We start from the raw sequence: 15334 nt of genomic DNA, 5'->3' as shown, positions 1-15334 counted from the left end.
GCAAGTAAGATGGACATATTACTGTGTATTTTTGTGATTAGGATATTACTATACTGTATTTATGTCCACTGGCGAAATACCAGCTAATGCTAGCTATAGTGCTTGGTGTTCAGCCCCCGCTCTGACAGCTAACCGAGATTCCGTAAATCTTAAAATGTTTCAGTCATTCTCCAACATTTAGATTATCTGATACAAGAGCCTACTATAGAAATGAAACAATATTATAAAAATCATAACATTCACCAGCAAAGTTTACACAGATGACAATGGCTATTATTTAATTATTTAACTCTGTCAACGTAGGATAACTCGAAAATGTCCCGTTTTTGTTTTGAAGGTTTCCTACGACGTGAGGAAGAAGGGAGAGACAGATTCACTGCACAGCACGGATGAATCTCGTATCGGATTTTGGACCCAATCTCAGCTGCTGAATCACTCTTAAACCAGAACTCGTAGGCTGGAAAACATTATATATATATATATATATATATATATATATATATATATATATATATATATATATATATATATATATATATATATATATGTATATGTGTGTGTGTGTGTGTGTGTGTGCGTGCATAATCATGCATAGCCTAATGTATATTATTCAGTATTAATGATTATTTATTTATGTTTGTATACTTATATAAGTATGTATTGATAAGACGAGAGCGGTTCATTAGGCGTCTGTCCTTTTATTATGTCTATGTGAGAAACGGCCCGATCTACAGAAGACGGATCCTTCGAAGGCCACGAATATGGACGACCAGAAGAGAGAAGCTGTAGCCTCCGGCTAGCTGCCTAGCCTCCATCTCGGCGTTATGTTGCTTAGCAACCGTGACAACGTGAAGCACAGAGCAGCGAAGGAAAAAAAACGGACTCAGTTGTTTTTTACTCTTTATTTCTGTATTATTCTTCACCTTTTGTAATAAAAGTTGTTCCATAGTAAAAAGAAAATCTGTCTGATTCTAAAATGTTTCATGTATACAAGGGATATTATTCATTTTCAAATACTCTCCAGATCTCAGGTAGTAAGACATTACAGTTAAATAAACTATGTTTGAAGGCTTAACTTTAATCAGTCAAACCCATTTGCTCAGGAATAAATTAAATACTTTATTAATATCTACATGGAGCGCCCGGCCAGCTGACAGCTTGCGAGTGAAGCTGGCTGTTAATGCAGCGGGAGAAGACATCTCCGAAAACGTCGGAGCAATATTGGAAGTAGGTGATTTATTAATGAACCGAGCAGATATTTCAGATCTACACATCTACATTCTCGCCTAAAAACATTGTAAAAAATAAATTTGTGTAATTTTAAGTGTAATACAGCAAAAATTATTTTGTCGCCATTGCTGCTTCGGGGGTGTTTTCTAATTCGGGGGTGTTTTCTAATTCGGGGGTGTTTTCTTTTTTGTTTGCTGCATTTGATTCGGGGGTGTTTTCTAATTCGGGGGTGTTTTCTAATTCGGGGGTGTTTTCTAATTCGGGGGTGTTTTCTTTTTTGTTTGCTGCATTTGATTCGGGGGTGTTTTCTAATTCGGGGGTGTTTTCTTTTTTGTTTGCTGCATTTAATTCGGGGGTGTTTTCTAATTCGGGGGTGTTTTCTTTTTTGTTTGCTGCATTTAATTCGGGGGTGTTTTCTAATTCGGGGGTGTTTTCTTTTTTGTTTGCTGCATTTGATTCGGGGGTGTTTTCTAATTCGGGGGTGTTTTCTAATTCGGGGGTGTTTTCTAATTCGGGGGTGTTTTCTTTTTTGTTTGCTGCATTTAATTCGGGGGTGTTTTCTAATTCGGGGGTGTTTTCTTTTTTGTTTGCTGCATTTGATTCGGGGGTGTTTTCTTTTTTGTTTGCTGCATTTGATTCGGGGGGGTGTCTTTTCTTTTGTTTGCATGTTTTCTCTTTTGCTGCGCATTTGCACCTGTCGGCCACCGTACTGTTGTCTTCAGTCCAAAGACTCAACAACCAGAGGATTAACAGGGAGTGAGGCCCTCTAGTGGCTGCTGTGGAGTACTGCAGGTTTTAGTGGTTTAACAGGGAGTGAGGCCCTCTAGTGGCTGCTGTGGAGTAATGCAGGTTTTAGTGGTTTAACAGGGAGTGCGGCCCTCTAGTGGCTGCTGTGGAGTACTGCAGGTTTTTGCACAGGGTTCTGGTGTTTCCTGTCACTGTGGGCTGCACAGCGCAGTAGTACACAGCAGAGTCTGCCACTGCAGCAGAGGAGATCAGCAGATCCATCCGGGTTTTATCTTCACTCACGTTGAAGGAGAAACCAGGAACCGGACTCAGGAGTTTATCTCCTGTTCCTGAGTGGGAGATCAGGAACTCTGGAGGTTCTCCAGGATATTGTCGATACCAGAAGAAATAATCACTATAAACAGCAGTTTTAGAGTAATTGTAGGTCAGAGTAGCAGAGCTGCCCTCTGAACTGAACTCCTCAGTCTTCCCTGCAGTGAGTTGTTGACAGTTTACAGCTGAAGGAAGAAAAAAGTGATATAAGTGAAGAACAACAAGGATCAGATTATTCTCTGAAAGACTCCAACCAACCTGATCCAGTGATCAGAACCAGCAGAGAGAATCCAGATGTGAGCAGAGACAGCATGTTGAGCAGAGTTAATGTTGGAGAGCTGAGCTGAAGGAGGAAGTTTGAGTCTCTTTAGAGTTCAGGGACAGATCAGCTCCTCCTCTCTGTGGCTGTTTTGACTCCATGTTGCATTCAGGTCAGGTTGTACATTAGAGCGCCATGTTGGGTAAGGCCAGGCCCATTCCACAATGTATTCCATTAGTTTAGCAGCTGTTCTGTTTGAATTCAGGTGAATGTGACGGCTGAACCGCCCTCTCTGAATGTTATCCGGTTCTGGAGGAGCTGGCCAATAAAACATTTCATTCGGGTCTGGAGGTATACACCTCTGGTCTACGTTGAAATAAATAAAGTTGTTGAATTATTTTTATTTTAAATGAGGTCATATTCAGCATTTCCTGAATATGACAACAACTCTGGAAAATCCTCAATTAGTTGTTGGTTTTGTTACAAGATTCAATCTGATCAATCAGCTGCTCTCAGGTGTTGAATAATAACTAATTATAAATATCTGAGATGGACTGGGGACTAGGGGAGGGACCCCGCCTCTCGCTGTTGACTGCTGGAGAAAGGGAGAAGCAGGACGGACGGCGGTACGATGCGGTGCTGCATACCGGTAAAAGATTCTGCGCTGGGAGAACGGCTGCAGTTTGACTCATTCAGCGGCCTGTGAAAGTATTCGGCCTCCTTGAACTTTTCAACCTTTTGCTGCTTTTCAGGCTTCAAACAAAAATCTAAAATTTTTATTATTTTGTGAAGAATCAACAAGTGGGACACAATCGTTTGGTGGAACAAAATTTATTGGATATTTTAAACATTTTTAAGAAATAAAAACCTGCAAAGGGCTGCATGCAATATCATTGGTCCCCTTGCATTAACTCTCTATAGCGCCACCTTGTGGTGTGATTACAGCTGCCAGTCGTTTGGTTTTTGTCTTCCTTTAGCAGCTGGAGCTCAGTGAGGCTGGATGGAGAGTGAACAGCATCTTCCAGCTCTTCCCACAGATTCTCCATTGGATTCAGGTCTGGACTTTGACTAGGCCATTCTAACACCTGGATAAGTTTATTTGTGAACTGTTCCATTGTAGGTTTTGCTTCATGTTTGGGATCTTTGTCTTGCTGAAGGTAAATCTCCGTCCCAGTCTCAGGTTTTCTTCCAGAATGGTTCCGTTTTCAGCTCCATCCGTCTTCCATCAATGTTTTCCATCTTCTCTGTCCCTGCTGAAGAAAAGCAGCCCAGACCATGATGCTGCCACCACCATGTCTGGCAGTGGGGATGGTGTGTTCAGGGTGATGAGCTGTGTTGCTTTTATGCCAAACATATCTGACCAGAGCTCCTTCTTCCACATGTTTGTGTCTCCCAGGTGCTTGTGGGAAACTTTAAACCAGATTTTTATGGATATCGTCTCTTCCATAAAGGCCAGATTTATCCAGTGTCCCACTGATTGTTGTCCTATGGACAGACTCTCCCACCTGAGCTGTACATCTCTGCAGTTCATCCAGAGCGATCCTGGGCCTCTTGGCTGCATCTCTGATCAGTTTTCTCCTTGTTCCAGATGAAGGTTTAGAGGGACGCCCGGGTCTGGGTAGATTTGGTCTGATGCTCCTTCCATTTCAACATGATCGCTGCTCAGAGCTCCTTCAGGTGTTTAAAGCTCTTTTTGTATCCAAATCCGGCTTTAAACTTCTGGGCCCTGCCTGCTGTGTTCCTTGGCCTCATGATTCTCTCTGCGCTTTAAACACAACCAGAGACAATCACAGAGCAGGTGCATTTATACGGGACTTGATTACAGGTGATTCTATTTATTGTCATCAGTCATTAGGACAACATGGATCATTCAGAGATCCAAACTGAAGTTCTGGACTCAGTTTGCAGCCTAAATCTTAATCTGTTTATCTCTGTGCTTGATTTTTCATTCCAAAGTGTTTCTGATCCGTCCTGCTGCTGGAGCTTCTCCCCTCCTGGAGCTCGAAGTTTTCGTCTGCAGCCCTCAAACCGTTCTCTGCCACGTTTAACGTCTGTCTGCTGGTCACAAAACGTCCCAATTAGAAGCAAACGGAGAAAATCTAGTTGGTGTTTGACGTCATTTTGCTCAATTAAAACACAGCACACCCCGAAAACAACTGATTATTAAGTTATAACCGGAGATTTGACTGGAACCAAACGGATTGGTGCGTTTGATTTATGGACTGGGACGTTTTACACAGCTGGTCCACGTGCACCGGGACAGGACCGACAATAAATCACTTCTCCTTTACTCACCTTAAAATGAAACGTAGCGAGACATGGATTATTTTTAATTCAATCAAAACTTGATAAAAGGGCAGAAAACAACTAATTTGTTCAACAGAAAAGACAAGAGATGAAACATGAATCGATTATCAAGGTTTACACATCCCATAATGTAACTCAGGTATTTGATGTCACCTGCACTTAGATACAGATAAAAGTAACAAATCCCTCATTAAAATGTGACTTTAGTTCCTTTGTGAAGAGCAAAACAAAGTTCTGCTCTTCACAAAGGAAAGGAGAACATGTTGGCCTCAAACCGTTTATTTAAAGGAGCAACTTTAGAAATGAAGATGCAGCACAAAATATTGACATTAATGTCCAATATCTTATTTTAGCTGTTTGTCCCTCCTGTCTAAATAACCGACTCCAAACTAAACTCCTGATTTTGTTTTCAGTTTCAGTCGATAGAAATTATGATCACAAGAACCTGATAAAACATTTATTAAATATCCACGTATTTCCCATCGGATGTGTAATGATCCAAGAAAAAATAATTATAAAATAAACACATTCAAGTACAGTAAGATTTTTGCATGAAAATACAAAACTACACAAAAGCATGAAATCAAATCTCATCAGTTCTCTTGAAGAAAAAAAGCTGAAGTGTTTTTTTCCATCAAATGCACGTCTTTACTTACAGCTAAACTGAAGCATTAAGTTCAGCGAGGTGGTGTTTCCTTATGTTTTATTTTTATTCAATAATTTATATGATTTAAAATGTAACTAAGTAAAATACTTTTCTCAAAGCAAAACAAATTCAAGTAAAAGTTCAGTTTTTTTCACAACTTCAAGTACAAATTAAACTAATTACTGCTAAATGTGGCGTTTAAAATAACTAGATCCAGATTTATTGGAGATGAAGGTCATAAACAGACCTGGATTCAAACATCATCAGCCAAACTTTCTCATCACACAGTTCAGTGACGCAGAAACTCGCAGTCTGTTTTACTCTCAGCTCCACAATCAGACTGAATCCTGGTTTAACAGGGAGTGAGGCCCTCTAGTGGCTGCTGTGGAGTACTGCAGGTTTTAGTGGTTTAACAGGGAGTGAGGCCCTCTAGTGGCCGCTGTGGAGTACTGCAGGTTTTAGTGGTTTAACAGGGAGTGAGGCCCTCTAGTGGCTGCTGTGGAGTACTGCAGGTTTTTGCACAGGGTTCTGGTGTTTCCTGTCACTGTGGGCTGCAGAGCGCAGTAGTACACAGCAGAGTCTGAGGGACGGAGATCCTGGATCTTCAGGTTGAAGGATTTTATGATGCTGTTGAGTTCAGCATCAAATCTGCTGCTGTTGAACTCTGGAGCTTTATCTTTCATTGATGACAGCTGCTTCAACATGTACTTTGGGAAACTGTTTTCTTCTTGTTTATACCAGAACACAGTATAACCTCCAACACTGGTTTCAAAGGTACATCCCAGAGTCCGAGTTTCTCCTGCAGCAGCAACAACTTCTCTTTCTGTCTGCGTCACTGAGTCTCCTTTACACTCTGGGGAAGAACAGAACATGCAGAGGAAGAGATGGATCAATAGAGATGATTGATTAAAGGAGAACAATCAGCAGCTTTCCAGACTTCTCCTCCATGTGGAGGAAACATGTTGATCTTTGTATCTTACCAGAGAAAAGAGCAGCCAGAATAATCCACAGCCAATGTTCCATCTGTCCAACAAGGTTTAAACCAGCAGGAGAAAGCAGCTGATGTTCAACATTCAGTCTGACTGTTGTTCTCTTCACAGCACCACTTCTTATTGACACGATGCTGGAGCACAGAGCACAAGGAGAGCGCCGCCTGCTGGAGCATGTCGCCCCCTGGTGGAGAGGAGAGGTGGAGTTATGAACAGTTGAGATGTGATCAGTGATCCTGATGACCCAAAAACCTTCATCACTTCTGAAATATTCCAAAAGATTTGAACAGGAAGAAAAGAGTCAAATGTTTAACCTGTGAGGCTTCAGCTCATATTTCTGAAGTTTGAATATCTTTAAAAAATGTTTTTAAAAAACCTAAATAAATATGAGAATGAACTTTGACCTTTATGTTGCTGGAAGTTTCATCACCAGTTGCTTCACTGTGGATTTGATCTGATAATATTGTCATTTAGAGATTTTTATTAACTAATAGCATAAAATGTGATAACAATGCTAATGGACCGTCTCAAAGATCAATAAAGGTTTTTTTGTATTGACGCATCGAGATACAATTAAAATGACAGTAAAGCAAAAAATAAACGTTCAGATGAGAGAACAGAATTAAAACTTTCTTCTCCAGCAACATCACAAATGATCTCATCCTGTTTATAAGTTTTGTATCATTAAACCTTCAATCTGCTTTCAGATTCTTAATACAAGACATTCAACAATATACTAATAACTCTAATAATATTAGTCATCATAATGTTAACAATGCTGTGTAACAATATAATTCATCAGGACAGTTTCTCATATTAACGTAAACATTTCCTTATAGAAAGATTTGAATTGTTTAATGTTTGGACATTTTTCAATTCAAACTGTTTCATAGTTTCTCTCCACAGACTGAAACAGTAAAAGTCCGTTTGGTTCTGATCTTATTCCCTCTGAGATGATAAAATCTTCTTTTGAAAACAAGTTTTGAATATTTTCTGGTAACTGTTGATTTTGTGCTTTAAATAAGACACAGTTTTAAACTCACCACATCAGTCAGTTTTAATAATATAAATAATGGATCTGTGTGATCCAATCAAACTTATTGATAATTCTTATGGTGGTTGTGATATATTTGCATAATTATGGGCTTTATTCAGTATTAAACATGATATTTTCTTTTGGATAATATCGAATATGTGGTTTATAAATTAGCTTCATCATCAATAATAACTCTAAGAAATGTGTGTTCCTGAACCCTTTATACATTTACTCCTTTTATCTCCATTTTTATTTCAGAACTTTGTTTGCAATAATATTTTAGTTTTAATCAAATTCAGTGACGATTTCTAACATCAAAGCGCGTCGTCAGGTTATTTAGCAGCTTCTCCATTTCATATCCAACAAAAACCAAATTTGTGTCATCAGTTTGTCATGATAAATTTCGCTGGACAATAAATTGTTGCTGAAATTATTGCAATAAACAATAATTGTTTTGAGAACATTTTACAATGATATAATAGAAATAATGGCATAAATTTGCAAGAACACAAAACTTTAAATTTTAATGAACATTTAAACACTGGAACATTTGACATTTCCAAGATAAATAAAGAAAACAACCAATAGAATAAAATTATCTTACAAAACAAGTTCTAGTTGAGACCAAATCGGCAGACTGAAGAGTTTTATCCTTCAGTTTATGGTAAAAAAGAGAAAAACCATAAATCAAGCAAATGAAAATGATTGAATTATTTTAATTTATTATGCAATTGATGAATTTATTGTTTATTGCGACAGTGTCATCTGTAAATAAAAAACTTTTCATAGTTTCACAAGCTTTGCACATATCGGTTATGAACAAGATAAACTTTGGTCCGAGCTCCGACCCGCTAAGCCGATTCATTTCATTCTGCTCCAACTTATTTATTAATCATGATTTATTGTGTCAAACCCTTTTTATAATTAAGAAACAAGGTAAGCGAAGCTAAGACCGGGGGACCAATACCAGATATTTACGGCTCCTCCTACCAGCCATGTTCCGCCTCCCATTGGTTCAGACCGGGATGATGTGACATTTAATGCCGGTTCGTCCTAAAGCTGCTCTTCCACGGTCAGCATCAGCCGCCCGCCGTGTTCAGCCTCTACCTGTAGAAATCCTCCTCAGCTCTGAACCAGCAGCTCCGGAGCAGAAAGGCTGCCGGACTCCCGGATCGCTCCGGTCATTTAAGGATGTTTGTTGGTTCCCGAAAACGATGAAAACCCGAAATTATCACCAATCAGTAAAATCCCCGCGGGCCGAACTGGAAGATTGGACGTTATGCCGCTAACACTTAGCTTTCCTCAACAACTCAGAGGCGGAAGTGAGAGCGATGCGCAACGCAAATAATGTTCCGGCCGGAACACGGCGCGCTAAATGATAAAACATAAACTAACGAAGCTTCGAGGGACTCGAATCGCTCCAGGAATCGTTTCAGTCCACCTTTAAACACATTTCCATCCATTCCCACAGAATATCAAACTCAGAGCCTGGTGTTCTACAAATGCAACTTACAATAATGTTCTTATCCTTTTATACAGTTATGCATTCAAAACATTATTACATGTCCAGACGTCTAAAAGTCCATGTTTTTTTCAGTATAGTCCAACTCCTCCTCCACTTTTACTTTCTCTGTTAGCTGAATTCACAGCTGTTGAGCAGAAAATCCATTTTTCTGTCTGTATTCAGCCAAGTTTCTGATTCTGCGATTACACTGAGTGGTAGTCGCAGTTTTACCAAATGTTCCTAAATACTCTCTAATATGATCAAAATTAGCATAGAGGCTTCTGCTATTAAAGTGTATGATCAAAAACTTTCCGTTTGACGTAAATCTGTAGTTGAATTGTGCGTTTCTATGGTAACAGCAGGTTTCTTCATGGAGGAAATGAAGTTAATATCTAGATCCAATCACTGCCAAAATCCATAGAACTGTATTCTTTATAGTCAAAGGCCGATCATTCTAACTGACTGTGTTCATAAGTTCTTGGTATGAAGTTGCTGTTGTGACTTAGTTAAGTTGTGCCGGCGTTCCCGTTCTTCCTCCTTTGTCCAGTTCCTCCAGGGATCTGATCATCAACACTTTTGATTCTTCTGGTGTTCCTAATAATTTTATAAACACTTTGCAGTTTGCTTTCCAAGTGCTCTGAATTTTCTTTCGTTTTCTCCGCTGTGTAGCATTTCTGGCAATATCCACATTATTCTTGGTGAGATGTTTGTTCTGTGATTAGCAGGCGTTTGCTGAACTGCAATCATCTGAGTGTTGAAGCAGGGGAACATCTAAAGCATGCAGGGCAGCTGTTATCTGACAGGAGGGGCTCCTGCTGCTGGAGCCCATTTGCTTCAATATTCCACACGTTCTGCAGTCAGATATGGTTTTGTGCTTCCTGTAGCACAGCTTAGCACTATGTAAAGGAAATGACTCTTGATCCTGACACGTCAATCAGTCTCATTTGTTTCACCATTAATTAAACCATCCAGTTGTCTAATTTCAATTATTTCCTACCTTCTAAATGATCTTTTTTTTTTACTTGGTGCCCCAAGTTGCAGAATCTCTATGAATGAACGTCCTAAACGACAAAAAATATTTTGTGGATACATCCAACATCGTCTCGGTGTGCAAATGTCACTGCTCGATTAAAAGTATGAAGTTGGTGTGCTGTGGTTGCAGGGTGTAAAGTACAACCAGCTGCCACAGGTTCAAGTCCTGATGAAGCTTTGCCCCTCTCTCTCATTACCCATCTTCCTGTCTAGCTACTCAAATAAAGGCCAGTAGAGCCAATAAAACCTTCAAAATAAAGGATAAAATTGACTAAGTTTCAGAGTTAAACGGAAGCAAAACGAGGGAGAGCAACATGTCTTTGGAGTCCTTAGAGCCACACAGCAGATCAACAAGGTTCTTCCACTGCAGCAGGAGGAGGAAATGATGTCATTGGATGAGCTGAAGGTCAGTGGGCGGGGCCACTTCAACTCGACCAATCAGAGAGTTTTCTGCTTCCTCAGCAGCTCTGTCTCTGATCTTTACTGCTTCATGTCTCTGTTGTCTTCAGTCCAAAGACTCAACAACCATAGGATTAACAGGGAGTGAGGCCCTCTAGTGGCTGCTGTGGAGTACTGCAGGTTTTAGTGGTTTAACAGGGAGTGAGGCCCTCTAGTGGCTGCTGTGGAGTACTGCAGGTTTTAGTGGTTTAACAGGGAGTGAGGCCCTCTAGTGGCCGCTGTGGAGTACTGCAGGTTTTAGTGGTTTAACAGGGAGTGAGGCCCTCTAGTGGCTGCTGTGGAGTACTGCAGGTTTTAGTGGTTTAACAGGGAGTGAGGCCCTCTAGTGGCTGCTGTGGAGTACTGCAGGTTTTTGTACAGGGTTCTGGTGTTTCCTGTCACTGTGGGCCTCACAGCGCAGTAGTACACAGCAGAGTCTGTCACTGCAGCAGAGGAGATCAGCAGATGAACTTGATTTGTGTCACTCACTTTAAAATCCATTTCAGACTCTGATTTTGAGATTAGCATTCCAGTTCCAGAGTAAGAGATCAGAAACTCTGGTTTTTCTCCTGGATTTTGTCGATACCAGAAAAAATAGTCATCTCCAGCCGTTTTTCTGGAGTAATTGTAGGACAGCGTGACAGAGCTGCCTTCCAACCTGAACTTTTTGTCCACATGTTCTTTAAGATGTTGACAGTTGACACCTATAAAAAAAATAATCTGTTACTTTAATTTCGTACAATATGATGAAAAGAAATTATAATCCTCTGAATGCAACATTTGTTTATCAGAATCGATCTGACCTGTTAGCAGGGAGGCGACCAGCAGAGACAGACCATAATAGTCCATGTTGAGCAGAGTTAATGCTGGAGAGCTGAACTGAACTGAAGGAGGAAGTTTGAGTCTCTTAGAGATCAGGAACAGATCAGCTCCTCCCTAAAGCTCTCTGTCTCGCTCTAGGCATTTAACTGCCAGCTACTTTGTAATGTGAAACATTAAGTGAAAGGTTGATGCAGACGATGTCGGCAGCTTCTGTCCTCTGCCAACTCTGTGTATCTTTGTACTATTGGTGTTGATTTTGACGTTAATTGTCTACTCTCCACCGGATTACATTCGACAACAATTGCTGGATATTCAGGTTTCAACCAGAAGATCTGGTTAAAACATCGCAAGGGGTTTTCTGTTTGTGACAGGGTGATGATGAGTCCAGCATATTGACTGGGATCGACCAACCAATACTCACTATTTTAAATGTTTTGGACTCAAAGCAGCAATGAAAACCAAGCAGCCTAACATTAAGCCTGAGCCATAACTGAACGACATGAGAGCTGACAAGTTGAGCATAAGTGGAAAAAGAACAAACTGCTGGTGTGATTATCAAAAAACTGTGAAAAATGCCAAAGAAAGATTGTTTTGTTCATGACTAATGACCCAGCATCCCATTCTCCACAGGCTAATTGTATTAACCCATTTTCTGCAGATTGTGAAAACTCTCCTAATTTCTTTATTGATAAAGTTGTAAAAACTGGGACTTTAATCTCCTGAACTGGTTATGACTCATTGGTTTCTGTCACCTGCTCTTGGGCTTTTGACAAGTTTGAGCCAACAAGTCACCTTTACATGAGCGTGTTGGTCACCTAAAGCTGGTTCCACCCAACTCTTTGGAGAGCTCCTCACCTCTCTTGGTAGTCTAGTCCAAGCCTGATGATGGACTGATGACCTGCCCAGGGTTTAGCCTGCTGTTTGCCCAGTCACTGCTGGAGATAGACACCGTCTCCCTTGTGACCGACTCCAGTGACTGGGAAGTTCTTGTCCTTTTAGACTTATCAGCTGCATTTCATACAGTGAACCATCTAATGTTACCCTCTCACCTGGTGCGACGTATCGGCATCAGGGATACTCCGATGGGTTGGTTTAGATGCTACTTCGGTGGCCACATTTCATCCTCTGCTCCTCCATCATGTGGGGTGACACAAGGCTCAGTTCAGGCATCCTAGAACTGCTCTTTGTTTGTTTCCCCTTGGCTGCATATTAAAGAAACATGTTTCTTTAATAACATCATGATGACAGATTTATTTTCCTCCCGAGAATAAAGATGGGAGCTGCCCTGAGTCACTATATTTTGTCTCAAAAGGCTCTCTGAGTTTTCCTCCAGCCTTGCTGGCTGCCCAGTTTCTCTCTCAGCATCTTATCAATTTAGAGAAATGAACCTTTTTTAAAATAAAAACCATATTAGATATTCTCTCTGAACAGAGATGGCTGTCTTCAATTAGTCTGATAGTTTACTTTGTCACACTTTGGATTTTATTTGTCCTCTTATCCGAACTGAAACCTTTATAATATTAGATCATTTTGATTCTTTGTAGCTCATCTGAAAACTATGGCTTTAGTTAAAAATGGAAAGGAAAAACATATCTATAAGAACCCCTTGAGAAGTGAACTTAATGACTGGTATGAGCCTGATGCCCTCCAGTGGACAATGTGGGTATTGTGTTGATTTGCTCTGCAGGTTTTTGCACAGGGTTCTGGTGTTTCCTGTCACTGTGGGCTGCAGAGCGCAGTAGTACACAGCAGAGTCTGACGGACGGAGATCCTGGATCGTCAGGTTGAAGGATTTGTCGTTGATCTCTGCACTGAATCTGTTGTTGTCGAACTCTGGAGCTTTGTCTGGTACCTTCACATATTCTTTCAACATGTACTTTGGGAAACTGTTTTCTTCTTGTTTATACCAGAGTAACGTAGGAGTTGTATCACTAGTCTGATAGGTACATCCCAGAGTCACTGAGCTTCCTGCAGCAGCAACAACTTCTCTTTCTGTCTGCGTCACTGAGTCTCCTTTACACTCTGGGGAAGAACAGAACATGCAGAGGAAGAGATGGATCAATAGAGATGATTGATTAAAGGAGAACAATCAGCAGCTTTCCAGACTTCTCCTCCATGTGGAGGAAACATGTTGATCTTTGTATCTTACCAGAGAAAAGAGCAGCCAGAATAATCCACAGCCAATGTTCCATCTGTCCAACAAGGTTTAAACCAGCAGGAGAAAGCAGCTGATGTTCAACATTCAGTCTGACTGTTGTTCTCTTCACAGCACCACTTCTTATTGACACGATGCTGGAGCACAGAGCACAAGGAGAGCGCCGCCTGCTGGAGCATGTCGCCCCCTGGTGGCTGCTGTGGAGTACTGCAGGTTTTAGTGGTTTAACAGGGAGTGAGGCCCTCTAGTGGCTGCTGTGGAGTACTGCAGGTTTTAGTAGTTTAACAGGGAGTGAGGCCCTCTAGTGGCTGCTGTGGAGTACTGCATGTTTTAGTAGTTTAACAGGGAGTGAGGCCCTCTAGTGGCTGCTGTGGAGTACTGCAGGTTTTTGTACAGGGTTCTGGTGTTTCCTGTCACTGTGGGCTGCAGAGCGCAGTAGTACACAGCAGAGTCTGTCACTGCAGCAGAGGAGATCAGCAGATGAAACGTCTTCGCTGTTTTCTCGTGTCTCAATGAAAGCCTTCCTGTTGTGTCTGAATATCCTGAGGTGACCAGCTGTGGGGATGAACTGGGCGTCTGTCGGTACCACAGGAGCAGGTTTACTGTTCCTGAATAGTTGCAGGACAGAGTCACATTGTTTCCTTCCAAATCCAGCTGATCGTCTTTAAATGGTGTCAGTAAATCCTCAGAGGATCCTGGAAACAACAGATTGATATTTCAATTTGACCAAACTCAAAGCTCCAGATGTTTCCTGCCTACTGTCTCCTTCTCCACCTGCTGCATCTTCAGATGACTTACCTGGCTGGAGGCAGAAGGTCATCATGATGCAGGAGAAAAGCAGCAGCATTATTTCCCTGGTACTGACAGAAGAACAGAGAGACAGCAGCAGCTCTACAGCTCCAACACAAAGTCTGTCAGAGTGGAGCTCCTCCCCTGACTGAGCTCTGGCTGCATTCAGCCTGGTGACGGGCCGTTCCATTAAACCCAGTCCAAACTCAGACTGAGTCTGCTAGAACCAGTCGGAATGATTCAGACCGGGATCTGGAGGGAACGCTGCAGCTCTTCAACAGTCGGATTAACGTTTCTCATTTGTTCTGTCTGGGAGACAAGAACTTCTATGGCACCTGGTCTGTGGAGTGACAGAGTGCTTGAACACACAACCACAGCAGAGCACAGAACCTGGTAACGCTGCCCTCTAGTGGACCTGAATGGCTGAGGGGAGCAGAGAGGAGAAAGGCTGCATGAGAACAAAATGTCCAGAGGAAAAATGACCAAATATTAATGCAAATAAAACATCAAAAGTAATTATACAAAGTAAGTCCAAGAATGCCACTGATACTTTACATCAGCACACACTTTCAATATTTGTCTGCTTTTTATGAGTCACACACACAGGTGTGACCTTTCCCAAAGTTTGCTGTGAGCTTGGTGGGCCCCATAAGGGATAAATGTGAGCAACACTGTAGGTCAAATGGGGCCCACCGAGGTATGTTAGCTGGGATTATTGTAGTTTTCAACACTTGGTTGATTTAGTTGATATCCGTCTGCAGTTTGTTCATGTTAATGTTTGGCTCTGGTGTCCAGCAGGTCCGCCGCTCGGACCTGCTGTCTTGACAACAGACTGCTGTTGTCAAGACAGAGGCTGCTGTGGAGTACTGCAGGTTTTAGTAGTTTAACAGGGAGTGAGGCCCTCTAGTGGCTGCTGTGGAGTACTGCAGGTTTTAGTAGTTTAACAGGGAGTGAGGCCCTCTAGTGGCTGCTGTGGAGTACTGCAGGTTTTAGTGGTTTAACAGGGAGTGAGGCCCTCTAGTGGCTGCTGTGGAGTACTGCAGGTTTTTGTACAGGGTTCTGGTGTTT

The 15334-nt window shown here is 41.5% G+C and overlaps 1 protein-coding gene across 1 annotated transcript; it reads right to left on the bottom strand.

Moving 5' to 3' along the window:
• Positions 1-1948: 1948 nt before the first annotated feature.
• Positions 1949-15246, bottom strand: LOC106911465 (uncharacterized). Its single transcript, XM_088014765.1, has 7 exons — positions 14276-15246; positions 13823-14172; positions 13575-13674; positions 13043-13344; positions 2548-2632; positions 2170-2474; positions 1949-1960 (listed from the first exon to the last, which is right to left on the bottom strand). The coding sequence occupies exons 1-7, from the start codon at positions 14454-14456 to the stop codon at positions 1949-1951; spliced, it is 1335 nt and encodes a 444-aa protein (XP_087870891.1). The 5' UTR covers positions 14457-15246.
• Positions 15247-15334: the final 88 nt, after the last annotated feature.

Source organism: Poecilia mexicana, unplaced genomic scaffold (assembly GCF_051168715.1).
Source record: "Poecilia mexicana isolate PSO_F unplaced genomic scaffold, ASM5116871v1 scaffold_17, whole genome shotgun sequence".
In the NCBI taxonomy this organism is placed as follows: Eukaryota; Metazoa; Chordata; class Actinopteri; order Cyprinodontiformes; family Poeciliidae; genus Poecilia; species Poecilia mexicana.
The sequence above is the reverse complement of the archived record's forward strand: the minus strand, read 5'-3'. Positions and strand labels throughout refer to the sequence as shown.